Source organism: Ovis canadensis, chromosome 12, assembly GCF_042477335.2.
Source record: "Ovis canadensis isolate MfBH-ARS-UI-01 breed Bighorn chromosome 12, ARS-UI_OviCan_v2, whole genome shotgun sequence".
NCBI lineage: Eukaryota > Metazoa > Chordata > Mammalia > Artiodactyla > Bovidae > Ovis > Ovis canadensis.
The window spans coordinates 15,721,255-15,743,603 of record NC_091256.1 but is presented as its reverse complement, the minus strand read 5'-3'; the positions used below and the strand labels follow the sequence as shown (position 1 = coordinate 15,743,603).

General features: G+C 53.1%; 1 protein-coding gene and 1 long non-coding RNA gene across 3 annotated transcripts; one reads left to right on the top strand and one right to left on the bottom strand.

The window, feature by feature from the left end:
* The first annotated feature begins 200 nt into the window (after window positions 1-200).
* Window positions 201-12,388, top strand: FCAMR (Fc alpha and mu receptor). 2 transcript variants are annotated; one of them, XM_069544368.1, is made up of 6 exons: window positions 201-662; window positions 3,312-3,372; window positions 8,346-8,684; window positions 9,548-10,307; window positions 10,953-11,068; window positions 11,692-12,388. In XM_069544368.1, exons 1-6 carry the CDS (start codon window positions 624-626, stop codon window positions 11,874-11,876), a joined length of 1,500 nt encoding a protein of 499 aa, XP_069400469.1. In that variant the 5' UTR covers window positions 201-623; the 3' UTR covers window positions 11,877-12,388. The 2 variants fall into 2 exon arrangements, with proteins under 2 accessions (XP_069400469.1, XP_069400470.1); XM_069544369.1 differs by lacking the exon at window positions 201-662 and adding an exon at window positions 1,807-2,410.
* LOC138415811 (uncharacterized) lies at window positions 4,302-17,790 on the bottom strand. The gene is made up of 4 exons (XR_011247426.1): window positions 17,683-17,790; window positions 10,821-11,034; window positions 8,522-9,316; window positions 4,302-4,850 (listed from the first exon to the last, which is right to left on the bottom strand). It is a non-coding gene; the product is annotated as an uncharacterized lncRNA (long non-coding RNA).
* Between the last annotated feature and the right edge of the window lie 4,559 nt (window positions 17,791-22,349).

Sequence of the window (22,349 nt, the reverse complement as noted above, 5' to 3'; positions counted from 1 at the left end):
CACTGTATTGTGTTTTGTCCAGAGCATGAGTGGTAGCTGCCAAGCGTCCAGCTGAACTGGAGTCAGGGCCTCAAACTGCCCCCCCATGGAAGTCGAAGGGGACAGGTCAGCTAGTAGGCACCAGCTGCCAGCCAGACAGCAGGGGAATTCCTTTCCTGAATTTTCTCTTCTGCCCAAGCTGTTGCATCACTTATCCAGGAGAGTTCTGAATGAACTGGCTGACCTGGGGCATTCTAAAAACTCTGGGCCCTGGACTGGAGGGGACATAAGTGGTAGAAGGATATGTGTCTGTGAGTCTCCCTTAAAGCTACTGTCGTCACCCCTGGAAAAGCTCTGCAGGAATAAGGGGTGGTGGGAATGACAGGGGGCCTGGACTGGCTCCCTATTATAAGAAATAAGAACTAAGGCCCAGTGCGAAGCGACCTGATGGGAGTGTAGAGTGGGGAGCGGCAGCCCTATGCCTCACGCCTCCAGTTTCCAGCGCTAACTCCAGCTGCCTTCCAGTGCATCGGACAGCCAACTCAGCCTCAAGGTTTAAAGAAAAGAAACTAGAAGGTTTCCAATCATCAGCACGTCAAAAATAGAAAAGGAAAAGTCCAAGTGGATTTTATTTCTGGATTGAGATGGATCTAGAATCCCCAGCTAAGCCTGGAGATCCAAAGGTGAGACGAGGCTTTCCCCAAGGGGTTGGGGGCTTGTCTCCTGATGTGGGTGATGAAGGGCAGCAGCAACTGTCCCAGAACAACCAGGCCCTGCTCCCAGGGGCCAGGGAAGGATCCTGGAGGTCAGGCCAGCATCTCCCTCCTTTGGTCTTACTCTTCTCTCACTCCCACTCTCCCTCCCTCCAGAGTGTAGGACTCCTTACAGTCCCCTGAGTGACTTAGAACCAACTAACGTTAAGAAGGGCTTCCCAGGTGCTACTAGTGGCGAAGAACCCAGCCTGCTGATGCAGGAGACATGAGAGACACAGATTCAATCCCTGGTGTCAGGAAGATCCCGTGGAGGAGAGCATGGCAACCCACTCCAGTATTCTTATCTGGAGAACCCCATGGACAGAGGAGCCTGCAGGGTTACAGTCCTTAGGGTTGCAAAGAGTCAGACACAACTAAAGCAACTTAGCACACACACATGTTAACATTAAGAAGGAGAAGGAAGCATGGAGCTCCTTCAGTCAAAGCTTTTGCGAGGCTGTGGAGATGCTTTGCTCAAGGTCATTGCCATGGGCAACACGGAACCTCCTGAATCCTGGTTCTGTGCTCTTTCTCTACACCTGCCTCCTTCCTGCCTCAAGCAAGGACTTGAGGAGTTACACACCAGCCTGGGCTGAAGCTGGGATAGAGCCCTTCCCAGTGGGACTGAGGGACAAGAGAATTCCCCAATGTGCCTTGTCCTCTAAAATGCGATGCACGATCCTAGAGTTATTTGGCCTCAAGCTACTGAGTTGGGGCTCCCTGTCTCTTAGAAAGAGGTTTGTTGACTTGGAGACTTTCCGTTGAATGTTATCCTCGCAACATCCAATCAAGGCTGATAACTCCTTGGAGGCATTTTATCTCACACCCCATGCTTCCTCATTGCCCTGCAGAGGCAGTTTTGCTCCTGCAGCCAAGAGATAGCTGCACCCACTGGGGCTTCAGAGAAGTTGGGCAGGGCTGTGCAGACTTTGGCCCCAGCGTGTGCTGTGTCAGCACTTGGCACTTGAGAAAAACCCGCCTGCAGGAACCTGGACAGCAGCCCCAGAAGTAGCCTGGACCTGGTGGATATTAATCAAACAACAGATTAGGTGCAGACACACCTGGGAGAGCCTCCAGATGAGAGCAGGAAGCCAGCAGCTTAGAGGGCAGGGAGGGCTTGAGGCTGCCATGACGGTGCCTGAGACAGGAGGCAGAGGGAACCTGTGAACCTTGCCGAATCTGACCACCCTGAGGGCTCCACCTGGGTACAGCTGGCAGAGGCTTGAGTGGGCATGGCCAGGCAGAGCCATGCTGAGGCTGCAAGCTGCATCACAGAGCCGACCACGGACTCCTTCTCTCCTCTCTCTCCTTTCCCTCACCTCCTGCCTCACCCTTCCTTCCCCCTTCTCCTGTTTCCTCTGCACACCCCCACCACTCCCACCTTGTTCCCTTTTCTCCTCATTTAGCCCAAGCCCAGCCTGGCCACTGGCCACATGCGGTTTTGTCCATTTGGACAGGGAGTGGGGTGAGGGGACCAGATTATGACTGTATGAAGCCGTTCTCAACATGAGCAGGACAGGTATTAGAGTGGGAAGGAGGAAACAATGGCTAACTTCAGTTTGATTTCTTTAGAAAAAGTATCCACAGGTCCCAGGAGCTGCAGGCAGTAGATATATTCAAAGAAGAGATTTTTTTAACCACCCAAAAAGCATCCATGAAAACCCTCTGGGGACTACAAAGTAAGCATAATGTATTAACACAATCCTAGCCTTTTTTCAATCAGCAAGCAACAAAGGGCTATTGATAATGGTCAGTATGGTGTTTGTCAGAACAGTGAGAGGTTCTTGTTCATAACGTGTTTGGTTATGCTCAGTTACGTGCCTTGGGCAACTGCACCAGGCTAGATCCCAATTCAGAGCCTGGAGGTTCAAAGTCCTACCTTCCAGGACCTCCCCGGCTTGTGGGAGAGACCAGAGCAGGGGGAGATCAGCAAGGGCCAGGGGCCAGGGAGGGATTTCGAGAGCTTGTGGAGGAGAGACCGAACAGGACCCTCAGGCAGGAATGACTTGGCCTGAGAGTTGATTTTTAACTCCTGCTGTTGCCTGGAGGCTCACACCAGTGAGATTTTTCCTCGAAGGACGCAATCCTTCTGTGAAACAGAAGGGGAAGTGGGAGACTCGGCACCAGGCCCCCTGTGGACGCTTCTAACTCACTCATTTAAGTGGCACAGCACCCTGTACTGAGTCTTATTCCCCGGGAGAGGAAGCTGATCTCCAACACTGAGTAACCTTTCCAGGGTCCCACAGTTCCAACTAAGGCTTAAACTTCTGGCTTGGAGAGTTTCCACTACACAGTGCTCCCCAAGATCTAGAGCCCCAGGCTGGCAAGCGGGTGCTGGGGCTGGCATGCCACGGAGGGAGTTTTTCCAGGCTTGGTGGCAGCAAGCCAGGCCAAATGTGCGTGTCTGGGGCCATGAGGATGGAGCCAGGCTTCTCTCAAAATGGAGCTGATCCGGCCCCATTGCTGAGCTCACCCCGATCCCAGAGTGAGAAGGCGACCAACCAGGTCCCAGGGCTACTGGACCGGTGTCTCACTCGCCTGCTCTCAGGCCTCCTCATTGACAGTGGTTTTTTCTTGCAGGTCACCAGCCAGAGGGCAGGATGGAGAATGCTCATCTTCCTCCTGATGTGCCTGCTGCCGGGTGAGTCCCAAACAGCCAGATTCAGAGCGTGCACACCCACACCTGAGCCTTCCAGGCTGCAGCCTGGCGGGCACCTCAGTGGCCTTCAGCAACCCCTCCAAAGGACAGGCATTCTCCATGGCTTTGGAGAGAGGGAGTGATTGGATCTGGGCCCAGGGAGAGTGTGGGAGGCAAGAGCTCACACAAAAAGGTGTATGTCTGACCTGATGATCGCTGGGATACTCAGTGTTTTGATCTGTCTCTGCCCTCTTCAATTCAAGTTGACGACTGAAAGTCAGCTGCATTTCCGAGATATGGGTTCCAGGATAGCGCTGCTCTATTAGCACTCATTCTAAAATAACTCAAGTGCCAGGCCACAGTACCAGTCATGCAAAGACGAAGACCTTGCCTTAGAGAGCGCAGAGTCTACAAAGAAACCAGATGGGTAAATGAAAACCACATGGATGCATTTTGTTCTTTAGTCAATGCACACTTAGGGAGGGCCTACCCTGTGTCAGGCACTAGGGACAGATGGACGAAAGTCAAGTTGCAGGCTGGTGCGGTGATCAGGCTCAGACAGGGCAGCACAGTCCTGTCTCCATGCTGTGGTGTCTGGTTTTTTTCTGATGGTAATGGGGAGCCACTAAGGAAGGCAATAAGTTTGTGCCCAGAGTATCCAAGTAGCTGCTTAATAAAAAATGTTGAAAGAGTAAATTAACAAATAAATGCTATGATAACACCCTGATGCTAGGAAAGATTGAAGGCAGGAGGAGAAGGGGATGACAGAGGATGAAATGGTTGGATGGCATCACCAACTCAATGGACATGAGTTTGAGTAAACTCCAGGAGCTGGTGATGGACAGGGAAGCCTGGTGTGCTGCAGTCCATGGGGTCACAAAGAGTCAGATGTGATCTATTGACTGAACAACAAATAATAACACCAAAAACAATTTTGTTTGGCTTATAAACAAATCAGATTTTAATGAATCAAAGGTAGCTAATGTTGGAGCAAGAAACCTCTGAGATATAATCACACCACCTCTTTATTTTCATCTCTCACTGCCCCCTTTAAAATTTTTCAGTAGGAGCAAGCTTCCTGGCCCCCAGATGAAAACTCAGGCAGGCCCATGATTTTTCAAGTCTCGAAAGTTCTAATTGGATCATTTTAAGTAACCAGCTAAATATTTTGGTCAACCATTTCATCTTCATTCAGAGATATGCCCCCCACCCTGGCCACCCCAGGCCTGCAGTCAGAAAGGCAGGGAGGGGTGTGAGGCTGCCTTCCCCTCTCCCCTGGTCTTTCTCCCCGCCTCGGAGGCAGCTGGCACCTGCGACCCCAACAGAGTCAGAGTGGCGAGTGGGAGGGGAAGCAGGAGGCAGGCTGCTCATACCTGATGGAGTGGCCTGGAGCTCTCTGGCCTGGCAGGCTTCAGAGCTGGTGCTTCTTCTTGTGAATGTCCTTGCGGACCCCTCCAGGGGCCATCTCCCCGCTGTGGTCCCTGCACACAGAAGACCCCATCTCAGATGGCTGCAGGCTGGTTCTCTCCCCACTGGGCCCCACCACTGGTCAAAGGTGGGGCCTTTCTCATCCTGTTGCTGGGGCAGAAGTGATCCACCCCAGGCCCAAGCCGGCTCTCCCTGCTCCTGCCACGTGCCCCTTGCACCTCCTCACACCAAGTCTCCAGCTGCAGGCCTCACTTGCCCGTCCCTGCCTGAAGCCACACAGCGGACACTACTGGGAGATGGTGGGTGAATGAGAGCAGGGGCACCACCTCCACCAAAGGGGCCCCTGGGAGCCATCACACTGACCCTAAAACGCCAGCCCTTCCTTTACTTCTCACAGTCAACTAGTCCAAAATTCCCAAAGCCTTTATCATACATAATTAAGCGCTTACATAAGAGTCAGGCTTCCTGAGTGGCTCTAGGGGTAACGAACCTGCCCGCCAATGCAGGAGACATAAGAGACGCAGGCTCGACCCCTGGGTCGGAAAGATCCCCTGGAGGAGAGCACAGCAACCCACTTCACTATTCTTGCCTGGAGAATCCCATGAACAGAGGAACCTCTCGGGCTACAGTCCACGGGGTTGCAAAGAGTCAGACACGGCTGAAGCAACTTGGCACGCACACACGCAAGAGCTACCAGTTATCCACTGAACAAGTTCTTAAGGATGCATGAAATTTGATATTGATAAGATAAAAAAAATGTGCCTTGCAAAAGTTGATTAAGGATTCCTAATCAGCTCTCAACTGCAAAGTCAGAACACCCCATCCTGCTGATCAATGGGGCTCATCAATCCTCTTGTTCTGCCCCCCACACACACACATGTAGATCACACACAGATTCCAGAAATCAGAGCGTCATCATTGTTGTCCTGAGATAGTCCTTGTTTGTAATTACAAAGATTCTTGCTTTCTATGATAAGTTGCTATGTAACTTTATCAACAGTGCCATAGTTGCAGTGTGTCATTTAATTAAACCCACAGTGAGTATTGATCTATCTCTAACATTTATGGTCTTGACTCTTCCTATAATAAGAGCTTAAGACATATGCAAGAGGCAGGCCAGCTTTATGGGCATGTGCCCTGTGCAGTCACAGGGCCCCATTTATAAGGTGCCTGGTTTAATGCTCCACTATTGCCTTAGTGAACTCTTAGTAACTTTGGAACGAGAGGTCCTCCATTTTTATTTTGCACTGGGCCTTGCAAATTATGCAGCCAGTCCTGGCAACAGGATTAAACTTTCTTGGGTTCAGAGGTGTTAAACACATGGAGCTTCCCTGATAGCTCAGTTGGTAAAGAATCCACCTGCAGTGCGGGAGACCCCGGTTCAATTCCTGGGTCAGGAAGATCCACTGGAGAGGGGATAGACTACCCACTCTAATATTCTTGGCTTCCTTGTGGCTCAGCTGGTAAAGAATCTGCCCATAGTGCGGGAGACCTGGGTTTGATCCCTGGGTTGGGAAGATCCTCTGGAGAAGGGAAAGGCTACCCACTTCAGAATTCTGGGCTGGAGAATTCCATGGACTGCATAGACTGTGGGGTCACAAAGAGTCAGACACGAGTGAGCGACTTTCACTTTCACTTTCAAAGACATAGAAAAATTGTAGATGCCAGGCACCCATATTCTAAAGCAAGATGTTGAAGCACCTGGACAGGACTGTGGAGAGAGATGGCAAAGCTGGTCGTTCCAGAAATAGCCCCCCATGTCGTCACCCGCAGAATCATCAGGGGTCAAAAAGAAGAGCTCACAGTAAGAGCTTTCTGGAAAGAGGCAGTGTGATGCGCCCTGCACCATCTGTCCATGAGGGACAGAGGGCTCACCTCTTCCCCACTTTTAGAGGAGTAAGAGAAGGGACCTCTAGGAAGCCACTCAACAAGCTTGCTGTAGTCCCAGCAGTCTCCCAACAGCTCGGTTCCAGCAGGGACCAAATGTGGATCCCAGAGAAGGAGCTGCCCCAGGGCCTCCAGCAAGAGGGCCACCCACAGGGGACTGTGACTTCAACCGGAGGGGTATGCGGCCCCAGGTCACAGGCTTGATGTCAAGGGGCCATTAAAAGGCCAGCAGGAGCAGAGGCAGTTCCTACCAGGAGGGAACTAATTGCAGAGAGGCCCTGACAGGGAATCTGGGAGGCAACGGGGAAGGATGCGACCTTGCCCGGAGGATGCCACCTGCAGGTCAGGACTCCTCCTCCCCTCCCCTCTCCCCTCCAAGCCCAGCCCCAGAGGGGCCCCAACAGCAGTTCTGAGTAGAGAAAGGGGTCCAGCAAAGCAAAGACCCTGAGCTGTCCCCCTCCCAAACATCAGGCCTCCAAGCATAGCTGGAAGAAAGGATAAAGGCTTCAACTGGATAAGAGATTGGAATTGCAAGAAGCACTGGGCTGTGTGTTTTCTTATCCAAATGAGATTACAAAAGCTACTGTACTTGAAATTATGTCTGAGATTTTGTCAAGGGGCAGAGACATCCCAGAGCCAGTGTGAAGAGGCTGTCAGTGAAAGGGCCGTAGACTGAGCTTCAGCTGTGATCACAGGCACTGCCAAAGCAGACGTAGTCACAGTTCTGCTCGGCTTTGACGGCAGCCCTTGGTGGTTTCCACTTCTAGAGAAAAGTGAGTAGTGTTGCAAGCGCTGGTCTGAGGAGGTACCGCCAAGCAGGGCAGGATTCCTGTGCTTCCGGCACTCTCTCCTTTCAGCAGCAAGCAAACGCTTCCGTTTTTACTATTTAACATCTCTCTTTTAAAAAAAATGTATTGAAGTATACCTGATTCACAATGTTGTATTAATTTCCGCTATACCGCAAAGTGAGTCAGTTATACGTATATGTATATTCTTTTTCATCTCCTTTTCCATTGTGGTTTATCAAAGAATACTGGATATAGTTCCCTCTGCTATACAGTGGGACCTCGTTGTTCTAGTATCTCTCTTTTACATTTTTAAAAAACATCTGCACTGGAACCCAGTGGCTAGAACCCAGGCTCTGGGCAGACTCTCAGAAGATCAGCTGGCACATGGTAAATTCTATGGTGGTTAGCTGAACAGTGGTAAGATCATTCTTGCATTCTCATCTCTCAGATGGGGACTTCCACACAGCTCCATTCCACCCCTTGGGGCCACTCCTGATCTGGTGCTAAGCACTGACATTTCTATGTTGGTTCTTTTTAGCTTCCCCAGTGGCTCAGTGGTGAAGAACCCTCCTGTTAACGCAGTAGGCACAGGTTCGATCCCTGGGTCGGGAAGATCCCCCGGAAGAGGAAATGGCAGCCCACTCCAGTATTCTTGCTTGGGAAACCCCATGGACAGTGGAGCCTGGCAGGGCCACAGTCCATGGGGGATCACAGAAGAGGCAGACATGACTTTAGCAAATAAACACCTACAACAACGAAAGCTCTACTCTCACAGGGGCACTTTCTGACCTGTTCCCTAATTCTAGCACAGTCTGGAGCTCAGAGCTCCTCAAACGGCGACACACTTAGCACACTTTCTCCCTCTGCCTGCAGCCGCCAGTGCACTGACGGGCCCACGGCTGGTGTCCGGGGAGTCTGGGGGAGCTGTGACCATCCGGTGCCGGTACCCCCGCTCGGCCATCAATAGCCACCAGAGGAAGTACTGGTGCCGCCTTAGGCCCTCAACGGGGGTCTGCCGCACCATCGTGTCCACCAACCACTACACGCACCTGCGCTACCGCGGCCGCGTGGCCCTCGCAGACTTCCCGAAAAGAGGCTTGTTCGTGGTGAGGCTGTCCCAGCTGACCCCGGAGGATGAGGGGCGCTACCGCTGCGGCCTCGGGAGCTCAAACAACGCGCTTTTCTTCAGCATGAACCTGACGGTCTCTCCAGGTCAGGGCCGGCGGCTGGCGGGTCAGGTGTGGTGAATTCTAGGAAGGGGGAGAGACCACAGGAAGCCCAGAGGCCCAGGAGGGCGTTAAACACAAGGACAGTGATGAAAGCTGGGGTCATGCTAGGGCCGAAGGTGCGGGCTTGCATTTCAGACGGAGGGAAGGTAGATACCAGGGAAAATGGCCCAGCTGCGCCAACGGCCCAATACTAGGGTCTCCCCCTAAGCGATCCCACCCTATTCCCCCTGAACGTTGTGGCATGTGTATTTGAAGAGGGTTCCGTGAAGCCAGTGGGTTAGATAATGTGGCTTCTTATGGTCTCGTCTCTTTGTTCAGACGTGCGGAGCAGGTCAGATGGGCAGGACGGAACCCTTCCTAAGGCGGAGCCTCTCAGCAGGCGTCCGGCGGCGGCCAGGCCGGGGTCCTGTGCAGTCAGTTCCGGAGAGCTGTCCGGAGTCCAGGGAAGGGCGTCCAGGCTGTGAGAGGAGGTGCAGGCAGGCAGGAGTCCAGAGAGAGCACTGTTCGATTAGAGGCTGCTCTCTAACCATCTGCAGACACTGGCCACTCTGCTGTGACTGGAGTTTTTCCTTTTTTCTCATTTGCAGAGCAGTACATGGAGGACAGAACGGGGTCCTGGGGCAGTCGGATAGAGAACACGTGGGCAGAAAACGAGACAGGGACATAAAGTGTCAATATTCGCAACAGACTGGCTTTCTCTGTTTTATCCAATATACTGGCCAAAGACGGCACTGCTTAGTGAGGGGACATTCTAGCGGCAGACACCTCAAGCCTGATGTCCTTTGCTAAAGCCTGCAGGCTGCCCGGGCGGCCCTCTCATTAGGCCTCCTTCTGCTGTTCACACAGGTCTTTCCAGAACCATCCCCACAGCCACTCTGGCCTATGGTGAGCTCATCACAGGATCCTTTGAAATAGCATCACCCCCAACAGCCAAAAGATGCACACGAGGAAACACCCAGACGACAGGAAGACAGAGGACAGGATGGGATACGGCTGCCCTGACTCCAGGAGCCAGGAAAACCACGGCTTCAGCCACGGGAGGGCAAACCCCAGGAGCAGCTGCAGTACTGGCTCCAGGGACAGGCAGCCAGGCAGAGGGCTCCGTCTGGGCAACTGTGCCCACTGTGCAGAGTCCGGCTTCAACAGTCAGAGGCATGACCAGCGCTACAGAACGGGGTCTGGTGTGGAGCACCAGCAATTCAGAAGCAACCAGGGCCACGGCCAGCAAAAGAGAGAGGGAAACTACTCCTGGGGCTGACAGGCCAAGCGAGGAGACAGAGAGCATCAGCACAACCCCGGGCACCACTGAGACAGCGGCAGGGAGCGTTAGGCCATCAACCCTGGCCTCAGAAAGATGGATGTGGGAACCCCTCCAAGAGGAGACATCGGCTTCTGAGCCACAGAGCCTGGGCTCCGTTGAAGGGACCATCCCGGCTGCAGCTGTGTGGACCTCAGAGCCAACCCGCATAGAGATGGCATCTGCGGAGGGAAGCGGTGACGGCGACCTGGGCACCCCTGCCAGAGACGGTGGTTCACACGTGATGCCGAGCCAGGCCCTGGCAGTGGGGCCCCTCGGGCCCCCAGCCAGGGAGTCTTCCGTAAAGAGGTAACCCCCAGGCCCCCTCCCCTGGGGCTGCACATCTGCCTGCTCCCTCAGTGAGCTCAGCTTCATGCGCCCTTGGGTCTGCTCATGCCTCTGCTCCCCCTCTGTAGCCTCAGGACAGTGAAGGGCAAAGGTCACGGGGGGTCAGAATGCTCCCTCCTTCCAAGGTCCTCACTGGGAGAACGCCATCTGAGTATTTTCACGTGACTGAGCAAACATCTAAGCAACAGAATATTCAGAATATTTAGGTGGGACTGTTGGGACTTTTGCTTCCTTAAAGATGAGGAAACAAAGCTCCAGCAGGTGGCAAGATGGGGTGGCGGGTGACTCACCGAAGCCACAAAGAGACACTTTGCGGCAGAGCCAAATGCCTAGCATGGATTCCCTGACCCTGACTCAGTTCTCTTGGCCCCTGCGGCCCATTGGCAGGGACTCCACACAGGTGGTCGGGGAGGGACAGGACGGAGGACTTGGAAACCGGGAGGCAGGGGACCGCGTCCCAGGTCAGCAACTAACCGGCCAGCGGTGGGACGAGGGCAGCCGGCCGGCCCAGGCCTCCAGGTCGCCTCTAAAATGAGGGGTGCAGGGCTCTCCAGGCCCCCCTCTCTTGTGCTCTTCTGACGCCCACTCCTGCTGCTTCCTCTGCAGCGCTTCTCTGGAAGAGAACTTCTGCGGGATCCTGACTCCAGTCTCGTCGGTGCTGTGCCCGCTTATGCTGGTGACCCTTGTTCTGTGGAAAAGGAAGCTCCAGAGGAAAAAGAGCTGTGAGTGGGGTCTAATTCGCCCCAGGCCCGCAGAGGGGAGGGCTCGTTCCCCTCTGACACCCTCAGGACTGGGGCACGTCCGGGACTGCTGGATGCAGAAATGCTAAATGCTAGTCTGGGCCATGCTAGCCAAGCTTGGCCTTGGTTCCTTTCTCTGTCAAATGGGAAAGTCATCTGTTTATTTACGTCCTGGTGATGTCCGAGAGCCTAGGGAGACGTTCTTCAGAGAATGGTGAGACTGTTGCTCAGTGTAGGCCTAGGAACCACGTGAACAATGCTGGCAGCAGACAGGAGTACAGGGCCCAGAGGTACAGCCAAACTATGCCTGCACCCTCTGCAGACCTCTTACAGCACCAGGCCCAGGTTTAAACACATCTAAAGCGACTGCTCCACGGTGGTTAGATGTGGCAAAGAAAGGGTGAGATACTCTGGGAGCAAGCAAAAGGGGCTAAGCTTCCCAGACCCAGGGCCCTGAAGGCCTGGCCCAGTCTCTGCGGATCTAAGGGTCTGATTAGAAACCGTCTGTGTCAAGAAGTCCTTGACGCTTGCAGCGGGTGAGGGTGGTTCTTGGGGAATCAGGCTCAGCGCCCAGGACCCTCACAGTGTGCTCTGTGTCTGTGCAGCTCAGAAGACAGGAAGGTCATCAGGGGTCACCTTGATTCAGATGACACAGTCCCCGGAGCTGGGCCTCCAGCCAGGCCAGCCACCCCAGGTGGGAAGGAAGAGGCTCCAGGTTGACCCTCCTCCTCTCCACACCAGCCTGAGTCTCCCAGCAAGAGACCCGGGACCCCAAGGAATGGAAGGATAAGCCACTCGGTCACTGTGGAAGCGGAACCAGGACTGAATACCGTAGCCCAGCTTCTTCTCTTCCTTCCTCCACGTGAACGAGCTGGGGCAGAGGGAGCTGGGGGAATGGGACTCCGTCTAGGGAGACAAAGGCTGGGCCAAGGAAGGTCGAGCATTTTCCACAGCCATAAGTGACACCGTGACTCAAAGAAGGCTGCAAGACAGAATCAGTTCACTACTGGTGGAGGTCAGTGGACCAGGATAAGGCATGAAATTTCCATTCCTGGAGGTCTGAAAATATGAGAGGCTTCCAATCAGAGTGCAATGTTAACAAAATTTCAACCGTCACTCCTAGCCCTCACAGGTGCCCCCTTTTCTGATGTCTGTCAGCACCCAGCCTACTGCACAGGTTTGACTCATTCCCAGTAGGTTCTAAGCTCTAGGGGCAGTGATTGCGTGTTGCCCTTCTTACTACATCCCTGAAGAACTTCAGCTCAGCAGAGCCCCCAATAAATAACTATACTGAATGGCTGACTGGAGGGGCGTGGTCTCTGTGGCCTCTGGTGACCCTGCCCATGAAGATGCTCTGAAGCGCTTTCAATGTGCGGGGGGGGGGGGGGGGGGGGGGCGGGGGGGGCGGGGGCGGCCCATAGATGACCCCACAGGTCCCTACATGGGGACCAAGAGGAAGAACACTTGTTCCCCGTTCATCCCTCCCCATTTGGCCCCATACTCAGTATGCTGTAGACCTTTTGACCCAGTCAAGATTTTCTGGGATTTTCCTAAGTTCATGAAGGAGAAGGGTATTTTTCAGTAGATTCTCATCTTCTTCATAAAGCTCCTCTTATTCAACTGCTTATAATTCCTGATGCCAAGGACTGTTGATAAAGCTGGAAAGCGGTTATGGTAAGAGGGGTGGATAAGAAGGGAGATGGCCAAGAGGAATTTTATGTGGATTCTGCTTTGCGACCATTTCATCACATGCTTATTGGGGGTTTGCTCTGGTCCCAGGTGTCACGTCTCGTCAAGTGTCACCTCTGCTCTGTCACATTGCCAGATCTGTCAGCAAGCTGTCTGAGCTTCACGTTTGGACAGAGCAGCCCTCAAGCAATGGAAGAGAAGGGACAGAAAGGCTCCAACATCAAGTCAGGAATTGTCAGGGAGATAGTCCCAGAAGGCTCAGCCCTGCCTCCTAAGCAGCCAGCAGTACCACAAATCCTACCTTGCTGCCTCTGCAAAGCTGGGGCTGAACCCAGACGCTGTCCAGAGAGCATAAATATGATACGCTCTTCATGGTTTGGGAGAGAAAGGCTCACTGTTTTGGATAAGCAGTGAAGTTGCCTGCACCTAACCAAATGGATTATAGAACTTCAGCACTAATAGATCCTCAGAGATCAACCAGTCTAAAACCCACTGCCCAGGGTGAGATACCTGAGACCCTGTGGCAGCAAAACAGCTTGCTGAAAGGCTCTCAGTTAACCCAGTTAGGAATAGCAGAATGAGGACTAGAAAAGGGAACTCGTGACCTTGACCTAGTGCTTTCCTCACTTCACCTTTGCTAAACACCAGATCAGAGCAAAACTCATCATCGAGAATCAAAGACACCACACCCCTGGCTCTAGACCATTTTCATGCACATGATCGCAGGGGCCTGCCTCAAACACCTGAAAGAGAGACAGAAGAGTCACCATCATCCCATCCAGCCGATGTGAAAACAGGCCCTTAGGGGTATAGAGTTCAGCCACAGTCCCTCAGCTCACTGCATGCAGGAATGGGAGCAAGTCCAGACTGTATAGGACCACTCCGCAGTGTTTTCCAGAGGCATCCACAAAACACTAGCTTCTGAGGACTGTTACAAGCTATTCTGAGGAAAAGGTTTGGTAGATCAAAGAAATTTGGGAAACATGGCTTAAACCAAAAGCGGGTTTTATGCAGGAGTTTTGGAAGACTTTCAGAGGTTAAAGCGTCTGCCTGTAATGCAGGAGACCTGGGTTCGATCCCTGGGTCGGGAAGATCCCCTGGAGAAGGAAATGGCAACCCACTCCAGTATTCTTGCCTAGAGAATCCCATGGACAGAGGAGCCTGGTGGGCTACAGTCCACGGGGTCGCAAAGAGTCGAACACGACTGAGTGACTTCACACTTAATACACCAAGGTGCATTGTGAATAGCCCTGGTGGGAGGGTCAGGGGACATTGTACGTGTTACCCCAGGTTTTGGACTATCGTGTTTAGCTTGAAGTGACCTCACAGGACTGGGCTCCTCAAATCACTCCTTGTTTGGGGAAGCCTGATGCACTGAATCAGGGGTCACAAACCTTTTCTATAAAGGGCCAGAGAACAAATACTTCAGACTTTGCAGGCTGTAAAACCTCTGTTGCAACTGCTCCACTCTGCCCTGGCAGCCCAGAAGTGGCCAAAAACCATCCTGAAGTGAATAACTTTTGGCTGTGTTCCGACAAAACTATTTACAGAAGCAGGCCACAGGCTGGATCTGGCTCAAGAGCGGTAATTAATTTACAGCCTTAATGCCAATCCCTGCATTAAACCGTAAAACCAACTGAGGCTCTCCACTTCCCACTCTGATATGAAGGATCTGACTCCAACCTCCTCAACAGATTCCCTTGGCCACCCTTGGCTGGCACCTTCCTCCTTCTGAGCCCCTGTAAGCCCCTGTCTGGGATGCAGTGGTTGGGCATTCTGCCTGACCACCTGCCTGGGGGTAGGGAGGGCACCTGCCGGCCAGGGTGTTGTCCAAGGGGTTGGACAGGGGTCAGGAGCAGCTTCCAGAAGTAGGAGAGGCTGCCAAACCAGAGTGTTCCAGGGAAAGCTGAGGTCCACCAGTGGGGAGAGCAAGTACAAGCTCAAAGGGATGGAGCAGAGCCAAGAGCAAAGTCTTTGGAGCTGAACAGAGATAAGATCTGAGTGAAATCTTGGCCAGGAAGGAAGCGGGGGAACCCCTAAGGCTTCAAGCACTCCTTTATGGGCTTAACGCACTCCTTTATGGGCTAACGGATACCTGGAGAGGGGCAGGGGCCTGAATTTAAAGGGCCAGAGGCAAAGGTGGCTAAGAAGGCCATGGCCACTGCTGGAAACTGTCAACACTCCGGTTTTAATCTCTTATCCCCAGCTAGCTTGATACCCACATCTCTGGGATGAGGAGCAGGGGGACTTCCGTCTCTGAAGCTGGAATCAGCCAAGTGTCCATGGGAAATATCCAAGATACAGGGAAGCACTCCCTTTCCTAAGATCAAGCATGTTCTCTGGATTAGGGAGCAACCCTCCCAGTCTCACCTTGCTGCATAACAATGCTGCTGCTGTTCACTGAGTATCTCTACCAAGCAGGCACACTCCTGGATGTTTTCACATTCTACATTCACCTGATGCAACATTTCTATAAAGTAGGCAAGATAATCCCCATTTTACAGATGAGAAGACTGAGGAGACAGAAAGAGGCCGGGAGCCACTGAACACAAGGCAGCCACAAACGAAATCCTTGGTCATGGCACTGCACCGCCATGCTTGGACTTACAGCCTGCTTATTTTGGTCACACGCTTCCCTGTTTAAGATTCTAGAGAAGTCTTTGTTTTCCTCTTTTAGGCCTGTGTGTAAAAAGTCTCATAATCATTTCCAGTAATTTGTTCTCTTCAGTCACTGAGCTGACCTATTCCTGTCCTGGCTAAGTGAAGTGGAAAAGTTCAGAGAGCTGGAACTAAGAGCGAAAACTTCACTGACCAGTCCTGAGGTCCTTACTGGCATATGCAAAAATCGAGCTCAGATCCTAACGCTTGCAGGGGTGTCCATCTGTCACAGGTAACTCAGGACAAGTGCTTGACTTGGCAGCCGACTTCTCATACTCTCCACAAGGGTTTGGGGGGTTTCTTCCTCTCCTCCAGGAGCCAGTGGGGTCTGGGAAGTACAGAATCAGCTCCCGTCAGATACAGAGAGGGAGGTATTTCCACGAAAGGACTTACACCTCGCTTCAGTCAAGTATTATTTTAGACATGTATTATGTGATTATTTTCCATTGGTGCGGATAATCCAGGGCTAAGAGCTTGACAAACGTCTAATGGAGAATGGAGAGCCCGTACTAAAGGAAGTACTCTCTGTGGGTGGTGCTGCTTGCCAAGTCCAGGGCCACCAAGCCCTCCATTTTTCTTGAAGTGACACAGCGTGACTTACAGGCACTGGGCCTACCAGACCAAACAGCTCCCCTCACTGTCATCAAGGGGCTGAGCCATCACCCCACGGCCCACCATCCAAGGGGGCAGCTGAAACCTAGATGGGCAGCAGAGAGGTGCCAGCTGCTGGAATGGACCCGATGCCACACTCCTAGTGGCCCGTAGACATCACGAGTACTGAAGCGCTGAGTCAGGGGGCCGCTGTTTGCCTCCTGGTCCTGTTTGGCTGAAACATTCCCTGATTAGCATGTCGGGTTTTCTTTTCTGCCTCTTCCAGTCTCTGACCAAGTCCCATCCTTTGCCTGTTTGTTGCCTTGATATAGACCTACCAGTTTTGCTCTGAGCATAAAGGTTCAGTTAACAAGGGCCACTTCTTTTCCTAACGTTACAGATTCCTGGTTCCCCAACCCTGAGTATCTTAGAAGGAAGAGAGCCATGATGACGTGACTGAAAGCATTTTCCAAGTTGTCCCATAATTTGACGATGTTGTACTTCAGACAAGAGCTCAGGAAGGGGGCCCTGGGGAGTTTGCTTCTTTTAATCCTGGCATGGGAAGGACAGACTGGTTAGGAAATACAACTCTCCCCGACCCGGGTAGCACAGACAGCTGAAAACCAACTACAGTATACGTCACTGGAAAGAAGCAGATTGTATACCATTGTACAGATGGGAATGTTGAGGCTCGGATGGGCACAGGCTGCAGGGGATCTCAGAGGATGTGTTTTTAATGGCTGCCGCCAGGCAAAGCTTGGGCTAAAGGCCAAACTCAGACCAGGAACAAGGAAACAGCAAGTTTTCAGGAGGACCCCGGTGGCTTATGAGAGGGGCTGGGCCCTGCCACCTGACACTCCACCTATTGACTTTGGATGTATGCTCTGAAAATCTTCCTTCTTCTGCCCCTCCCTGGCCAGGGGATGCAGGCAGTAGAGGGCAAGAGAGTGGTTTGGTAACTTCAGAAAAGACTTGCTCATTTGTTCCTGCCTCACAGAATCAGAGAATAAAAGCTCTCCGGGGTCCCGGAACTGGCCTAGGGGAAACTGAGGGAGCCTGGTGACCGAAGCCGATTTTCCACTTCCAGGATCTTTCACGTTCAGTTTCGACACGTCTAGCCTCCTCCTCGGGCTCAGGCGTGCCCACCGCCGTCTCTGCCATCACATCCCCACCAGTCACAACGACCGAGTACAGACAACCCCCGCTCCCGCCCCACTCCAGAAGGCCTAGAAGAAATGTCATTTTCACTTTCTAATTAGGAATCAATGGAGCTAGGAAAACAGTGAGGGGCTGGACATCTGGGCAGTGACAGGGAGGCAGGTTGTCAGGGAGAAGGTGACTCACTGAGTTCATGGAGATGGAAGAAAAGATCTGAGGCCCCGGTGCACACACGTGGCCAGCCAGTGGCTCTCTGCGACACATCCAGTGACCTGAACCTTGAATTTGGTAGCACCCCTCCTCCCCTCACACTCCCCTCACACCTGCCACCCAGCATGGCACTGTGACTTTTCCCTCATTGTGGCTGTTCTTGGCATGGACACGAAGCTGCCAGGTCATAGACACTCTGCTCCGAGCCCCCTAAGAAGGGCCCTGTGGAGCCCCTATGAAATCACCCACCAGCCAGGCAAACATTTATAAGGAAGCTTCCTCCTACTTACTTCCTGACGAGGAGGTTCACCAGAAAACCTCTGAACATAAGTCTGGGCTCAGAGACTCTTCCAAAATCTGACCCGAGCTAAGCCAGGCCAACTGGACTGTTCCAGTCTGGGGCTCCAGGCAGTGACCACACAGGGACCACACTGCCAAGCTGAGCAAAAGTGCAGTCATCCACGTCCCAGGCCCTCTCTCAAGCCCCAAAGGTGAAATTAAAACAGCAAGAGCCAACGCTGTGCTCCTGCCTGTGGATGACAGCTGGGCCAGGAAATACTCGATCATTATTTGCTGATGGCAAGGCAGGCAACCTGGGCATAAATAACCCCAAATGGTCCACTTCCTTAAAAAACAGGGTTTGGGGGGAGAGGGGCTTGGTATTTAGCTTTTGCAGTCACTGTCAAAATTCTCTTTTCCAGCGATTGTTACTAAAATGCTCTATAAATGCTTACCAAGAAATGCTCGATTTCAGGGCTGGCTGGCCTGGGATTAAACATTGACTGCAGACAAGAGTTAAACATTGATCAGCTAAAGAGCTGCACATGGGAGCAGAGAGCTGGCAGCAAACTGCAGTGGTAGGCACTTCCTCTCTCCGCTCTTATCCCACTTGTCCCGCAAAGCCGCATTCGTGAGGACTGTCCCCAGTGAGCGATGCTGAAAGGGCAGTGGAGATCTGGGGAAGGACCAGATAGCGTAGGCCTCCCCTTCTCTGTTGGTGGCTGGGTCAGCCCAGGGTCTGGGAGCTTCACACTGGTAGTGCCTGGGGGCCTGTGGACCTGGCCTTCTCCAGTCTTGGCGGGATCAATTCAGTGCAAATGGGAGCCCTTGGCTGCCTGGGAAAACAGACTTCAAAAGATTCATCCGGGGGAGTAAAGGCTTTGGGAAGTGGAGGAAAGTGCTCAACGTTGGGAGACCTCGGTTCTCGACCCATCCATGCCATCAGCTCGTTGCGCAAACCTGGCCAAGTCTTCCCACTTCCCTGCCCTTGGTTCCTCACGGGTCAGGGGGAAATCAGCCCATTCCTACAGCCTATGCTGTCCCCGTGCTGAACCATCAACCCCTTCTAGATGCCAGCCACTGTCCATATTATACTTAATCTCCACACCATAGTAATGGGGTAAGGATAATTAGCCCCATTTTATAAATGAGAAAACCAAGGCCCAGAGACACTAAATAACTTGTCAAGGAGCCCCCTGCTAGGGGTGACAGGACTTGGATGTGAACCCGGAGAGTTCCAGGTCTGGAGTGTGGGAGATTTCCCAAGGCTGCCTGGCTGGCGTGTGGGGCTGATGACTCTTCAGTTAGACAAGAAGCCCTTGGGGAACAGGGATGCACACCCCTGCATGTCTCAAATTTCCCTGGACCTCGAACTTGCTGTGGGGCATAGTTTTGCGGTAGACTGATGGAACAGCTGGTCACGGACACAGCAGAAGTTTGTGGTAGGCTGAACAATGGCCTTCCAAAGACAGGTCCACCTCTGATCTCTAGAATCTATAAGTGTTACCTTCTTTGAGAAAAGGGTCTTTGCAGATGTAATTCAGTTCAGGATCTTGAGATGAGATCATCCTGGATTATCTAGACAGACCCCAAAGGCTATCACAAGTGTCCTTATAAGAGAGGCAGAGAAACATGTGAGACACACAGAAGACAATGGGAGCCAAGGACACAGATCAGAGTGGTGTGGCTACAAGGCAAAGAGGGCCAAGGAATGCCAGCAGCCACCAGGAGCTGGAAGAAACAAGGGCCTGGTTCTTCCCCTGAGCCTCCGAGGGAGCCCTGAGCCCACACCCTGATCTCCGACGTTTGCCTTCCGAGAAAGAACACTTTTCAGCTGTTTTAGGACACCCTGGTTGTGGTCATTCGTTGCATCGCATTGAAGCTAATGCGATGCTCAATCAAAACACAGAGTCCTAGAGCCGGGAAAGCCTTGGAGGTCAGTTGGTCCAGTGCCCCGGTTTAACAGATGAAACACCTGCAGCCCTGAAGGGGGAAGTGGTTTGGCAAAGGTCGCTCAGTAAGTTAGAGCCGGGTACAGGCTCGCTGACCCCAGGCCAGGGCTCCCCAACTGATTCGTGCCGAGTCCCAGAGTCATGAAAGGCAAATGAGACTTTCTCATTATTATTTTCCTCTCTGATTATTATTTTAAGAGGGAGGGGGAGCTCTTAAGCAGATCAAGCGCTGTCCATCTTGGAGGTGTAACTCCTGCTTTTACCGTCATCACTCTCGAGTCGGGGGGCCACTCTCCTCCCCCAGGACTGGGAGGCCCAGCCTATGTCTCGGGGCCACTGGGGTCCCGGTGGGGAAACCGCAGCGAAAGACGGGAAGCTGGGGGACTGCAGTCACACCGCTAGCACGTGGCTGAGCCCAAAATAGGACGCAGGGTTCTGACTTCATAACTCTTCCCTGGTTCTGCTTCTCATTTGCTTCTTTCCCTAAGCTGGGTCAGTAGGCGACGTGGACTTGGGGTACGTGTGGGGGCATGGGCACTGTCAGCTGAGATGGTCTGGCGGACTCCTGGGAACACACCAGGACGTGATCCGGGAAATGTCCCGTCATCACAGACTGCAGGGCTGGGAGAGGAGCCCTGGGCCCCCCAGGTAGCCTGAGAAGCAGCTGTTTCCTGGACGTGCTTCCCTCCCTCCCCACAGGCCCGCAACTCATCAAGGTTGTGTCCTAGGGCTCAGCGGGTCCCCCTTAAGCCAGACTCCAGACAACTAGAGACAAGGTAGCCCTGCTTTGGGGAAAGCGGGTAAATGAGAATAAGAGAACAAAACCCACAAATAGCCTGACGATCGAATTCCAGAGAAGAGAGAAATAAGAAGGAAAAACCTTTGAAAGGAGCCGTGTAACCTGGCAGAACTAGAACTTTCCCCTCAGTGTCCCCAAACCTTCTCCACCTCCCCTCACACTCTCCCACTTCATATTGACCCTGGGGCTAGGGAAGGGGACGGCTGAGCGGGGAAGAAAGATGGCTCAGCTACCCCTGCGTCTCTGTGCCTGTCATCCCCCCATCACCGCGGGGCTTAGTCCAGGGCTGCCGCTGGAGAGGAGACTGACACTGATGGAGAGACCCCCAAGGGTTTGGGGATGCCAGACAACGGGGCCTGCGCCTTGCTTGTCCTGTATGGAGCCCTGGGGTTGGCATCTTACCAATGTCCACTGAAGCCCCAGTTACGTGGGGCAGGTGAGCGCAGAAAGCTACAAGGGTGTTGGGGAAAATGAGGCTCTGCAGCACGGGATCTGAAAGTACCAGGAAAATATGAGTGAGCCACGCTTGCCCTGCACACACTGGAGGTCCTACCTGCAGAAGCCCAGACGCAGAGACAAGGAGACCCAGGGTTGGCAACAGACCTTTCAAGATGGGCCGGCGTAAAGGCCACCAGCCGGCAGGAGGGGTCACACCGCAGCGGACGGGGCTATTCCCTTCTAGGGCGTGAGGCCCACTCAGAGCCAACGCAGGGGGCTCCTTCCCTCCGTCTTGACAGTCACACTCGTGCAAGCCGCCCCCTCACCAAGACTGGCTCCCCCAGGGTTCACAGAAACACCAGAGCAGAGACAGGGGGACAGAAAGGAAAGCCAACCCAGAATGAGGCTGAGTTTTAAATCAGGAAGAAAGTGAACGAGATATCACTGAATCGGACCAAATTTACCTATAAGTGACTAGGTAACTTTTTTCCAACATCAGTCAGATTATGGCTTTAAGGTCTGAAAAAAAAAGCTGCATAATAGAAAACAAGGTTTATTTTCCCACCATCCAAACCCATGACCTCAGGCTGAGCCCACTGTGACTGAGTGGGTAGCTAAAATAAGACCCAGGTTCTGCCTGCCTTGTGTTTTTTCCGGGACTCTATTTCTCCTTTCCTTCTTCCCCTTCTGGGGTCCGGCCTGCAGGACGCTATAGACAGAGCCTGGGCCGGCCCTGCACAGGTAGGACTGGGTGGGATTCCTGCAAGGGGTGGGTGTGTGAGGGGTGGGGGGAGACACGGGTGTTGGGGAGGGGGCTCCACTTGTATGACTCGGACGAAGATCGTTTGGGGAACTCCTGGGAGTCCTAACCAGGTCAGGTCAGGGAAACCACCAAAGACTAACCGAGTCAGGGAGGGAGGCTTCTACCGCCGTTCAGACGGTCAGAGCTCACTTTGCCGAGTGAGGCGCCAAGCCCGGGTCCCAACAAGACCCTGAGCTCTGTCATTCCCGGGACCCCAGGGTAGCCAGAGCCTCCAGCTCCTCTAGCATGTGAGAGGGGAAAAACATGGTCCCCCGGGTCCTGGGGGCTCTGGGACTGATGAAAGGGGCTCTGCAGGAGACGCAGAAAGAGTGGACTTAATCCAGGGAGTGAGGGACGGGTCCCCAGGTGCGTGGAGATGTGAGGCTATTCCTGCCACCTGTACCCCTTCAAATGCGTATCAACTCTGCACTAATATCTGGTGCTAGCCTCAGCCTGTAGGTTTGATATCACTCTGTCTATTTTACAGCTAAAAAAGAAATCATGAAGGGGACTTGGCTAAGATCTTGCAGCTGGAAAGCAAACAGAACAGGCTCTCCATGCTTGATACCCTGTCTCCCATCCTGCAGGTGCAGTGATGGGGGACTCCCAAGTAACAGAGTCTCCCCAAGGTCAAGGGGAAGCAAGTGGAGCCAGGCAGGAAGGCGGAAAGGAAAGGAAAGCAAGGGC

What these genes read in the sequence shown, in the direction of transcription:
- FCAMR (XM_069544368.1), top strand. Translation starts at nt 624, where the DNA reads ATGGATCTAGAATCCCCAGCTAAGCCTGGAGATCCAAAG. An exon ending in CCTGATGTGCCTGCTGCCGG is followed by an intron (nt 3,373 to 8,345) that starts GTGAGTCCCAAA and finishes CTCTGCCTGCAG; the next exon opens with CCGCCAGTGCACTGACGGGC. An exon ending in AGGGAGTCTTCCGTAAAGAG is followed by an intron (nt 10,308 to 10,952) that starts GTAACCCCCAGG and finishes CTTCCTCTGCAG; the next exon opens with CGCTTCTCTGGAAGAGAACT.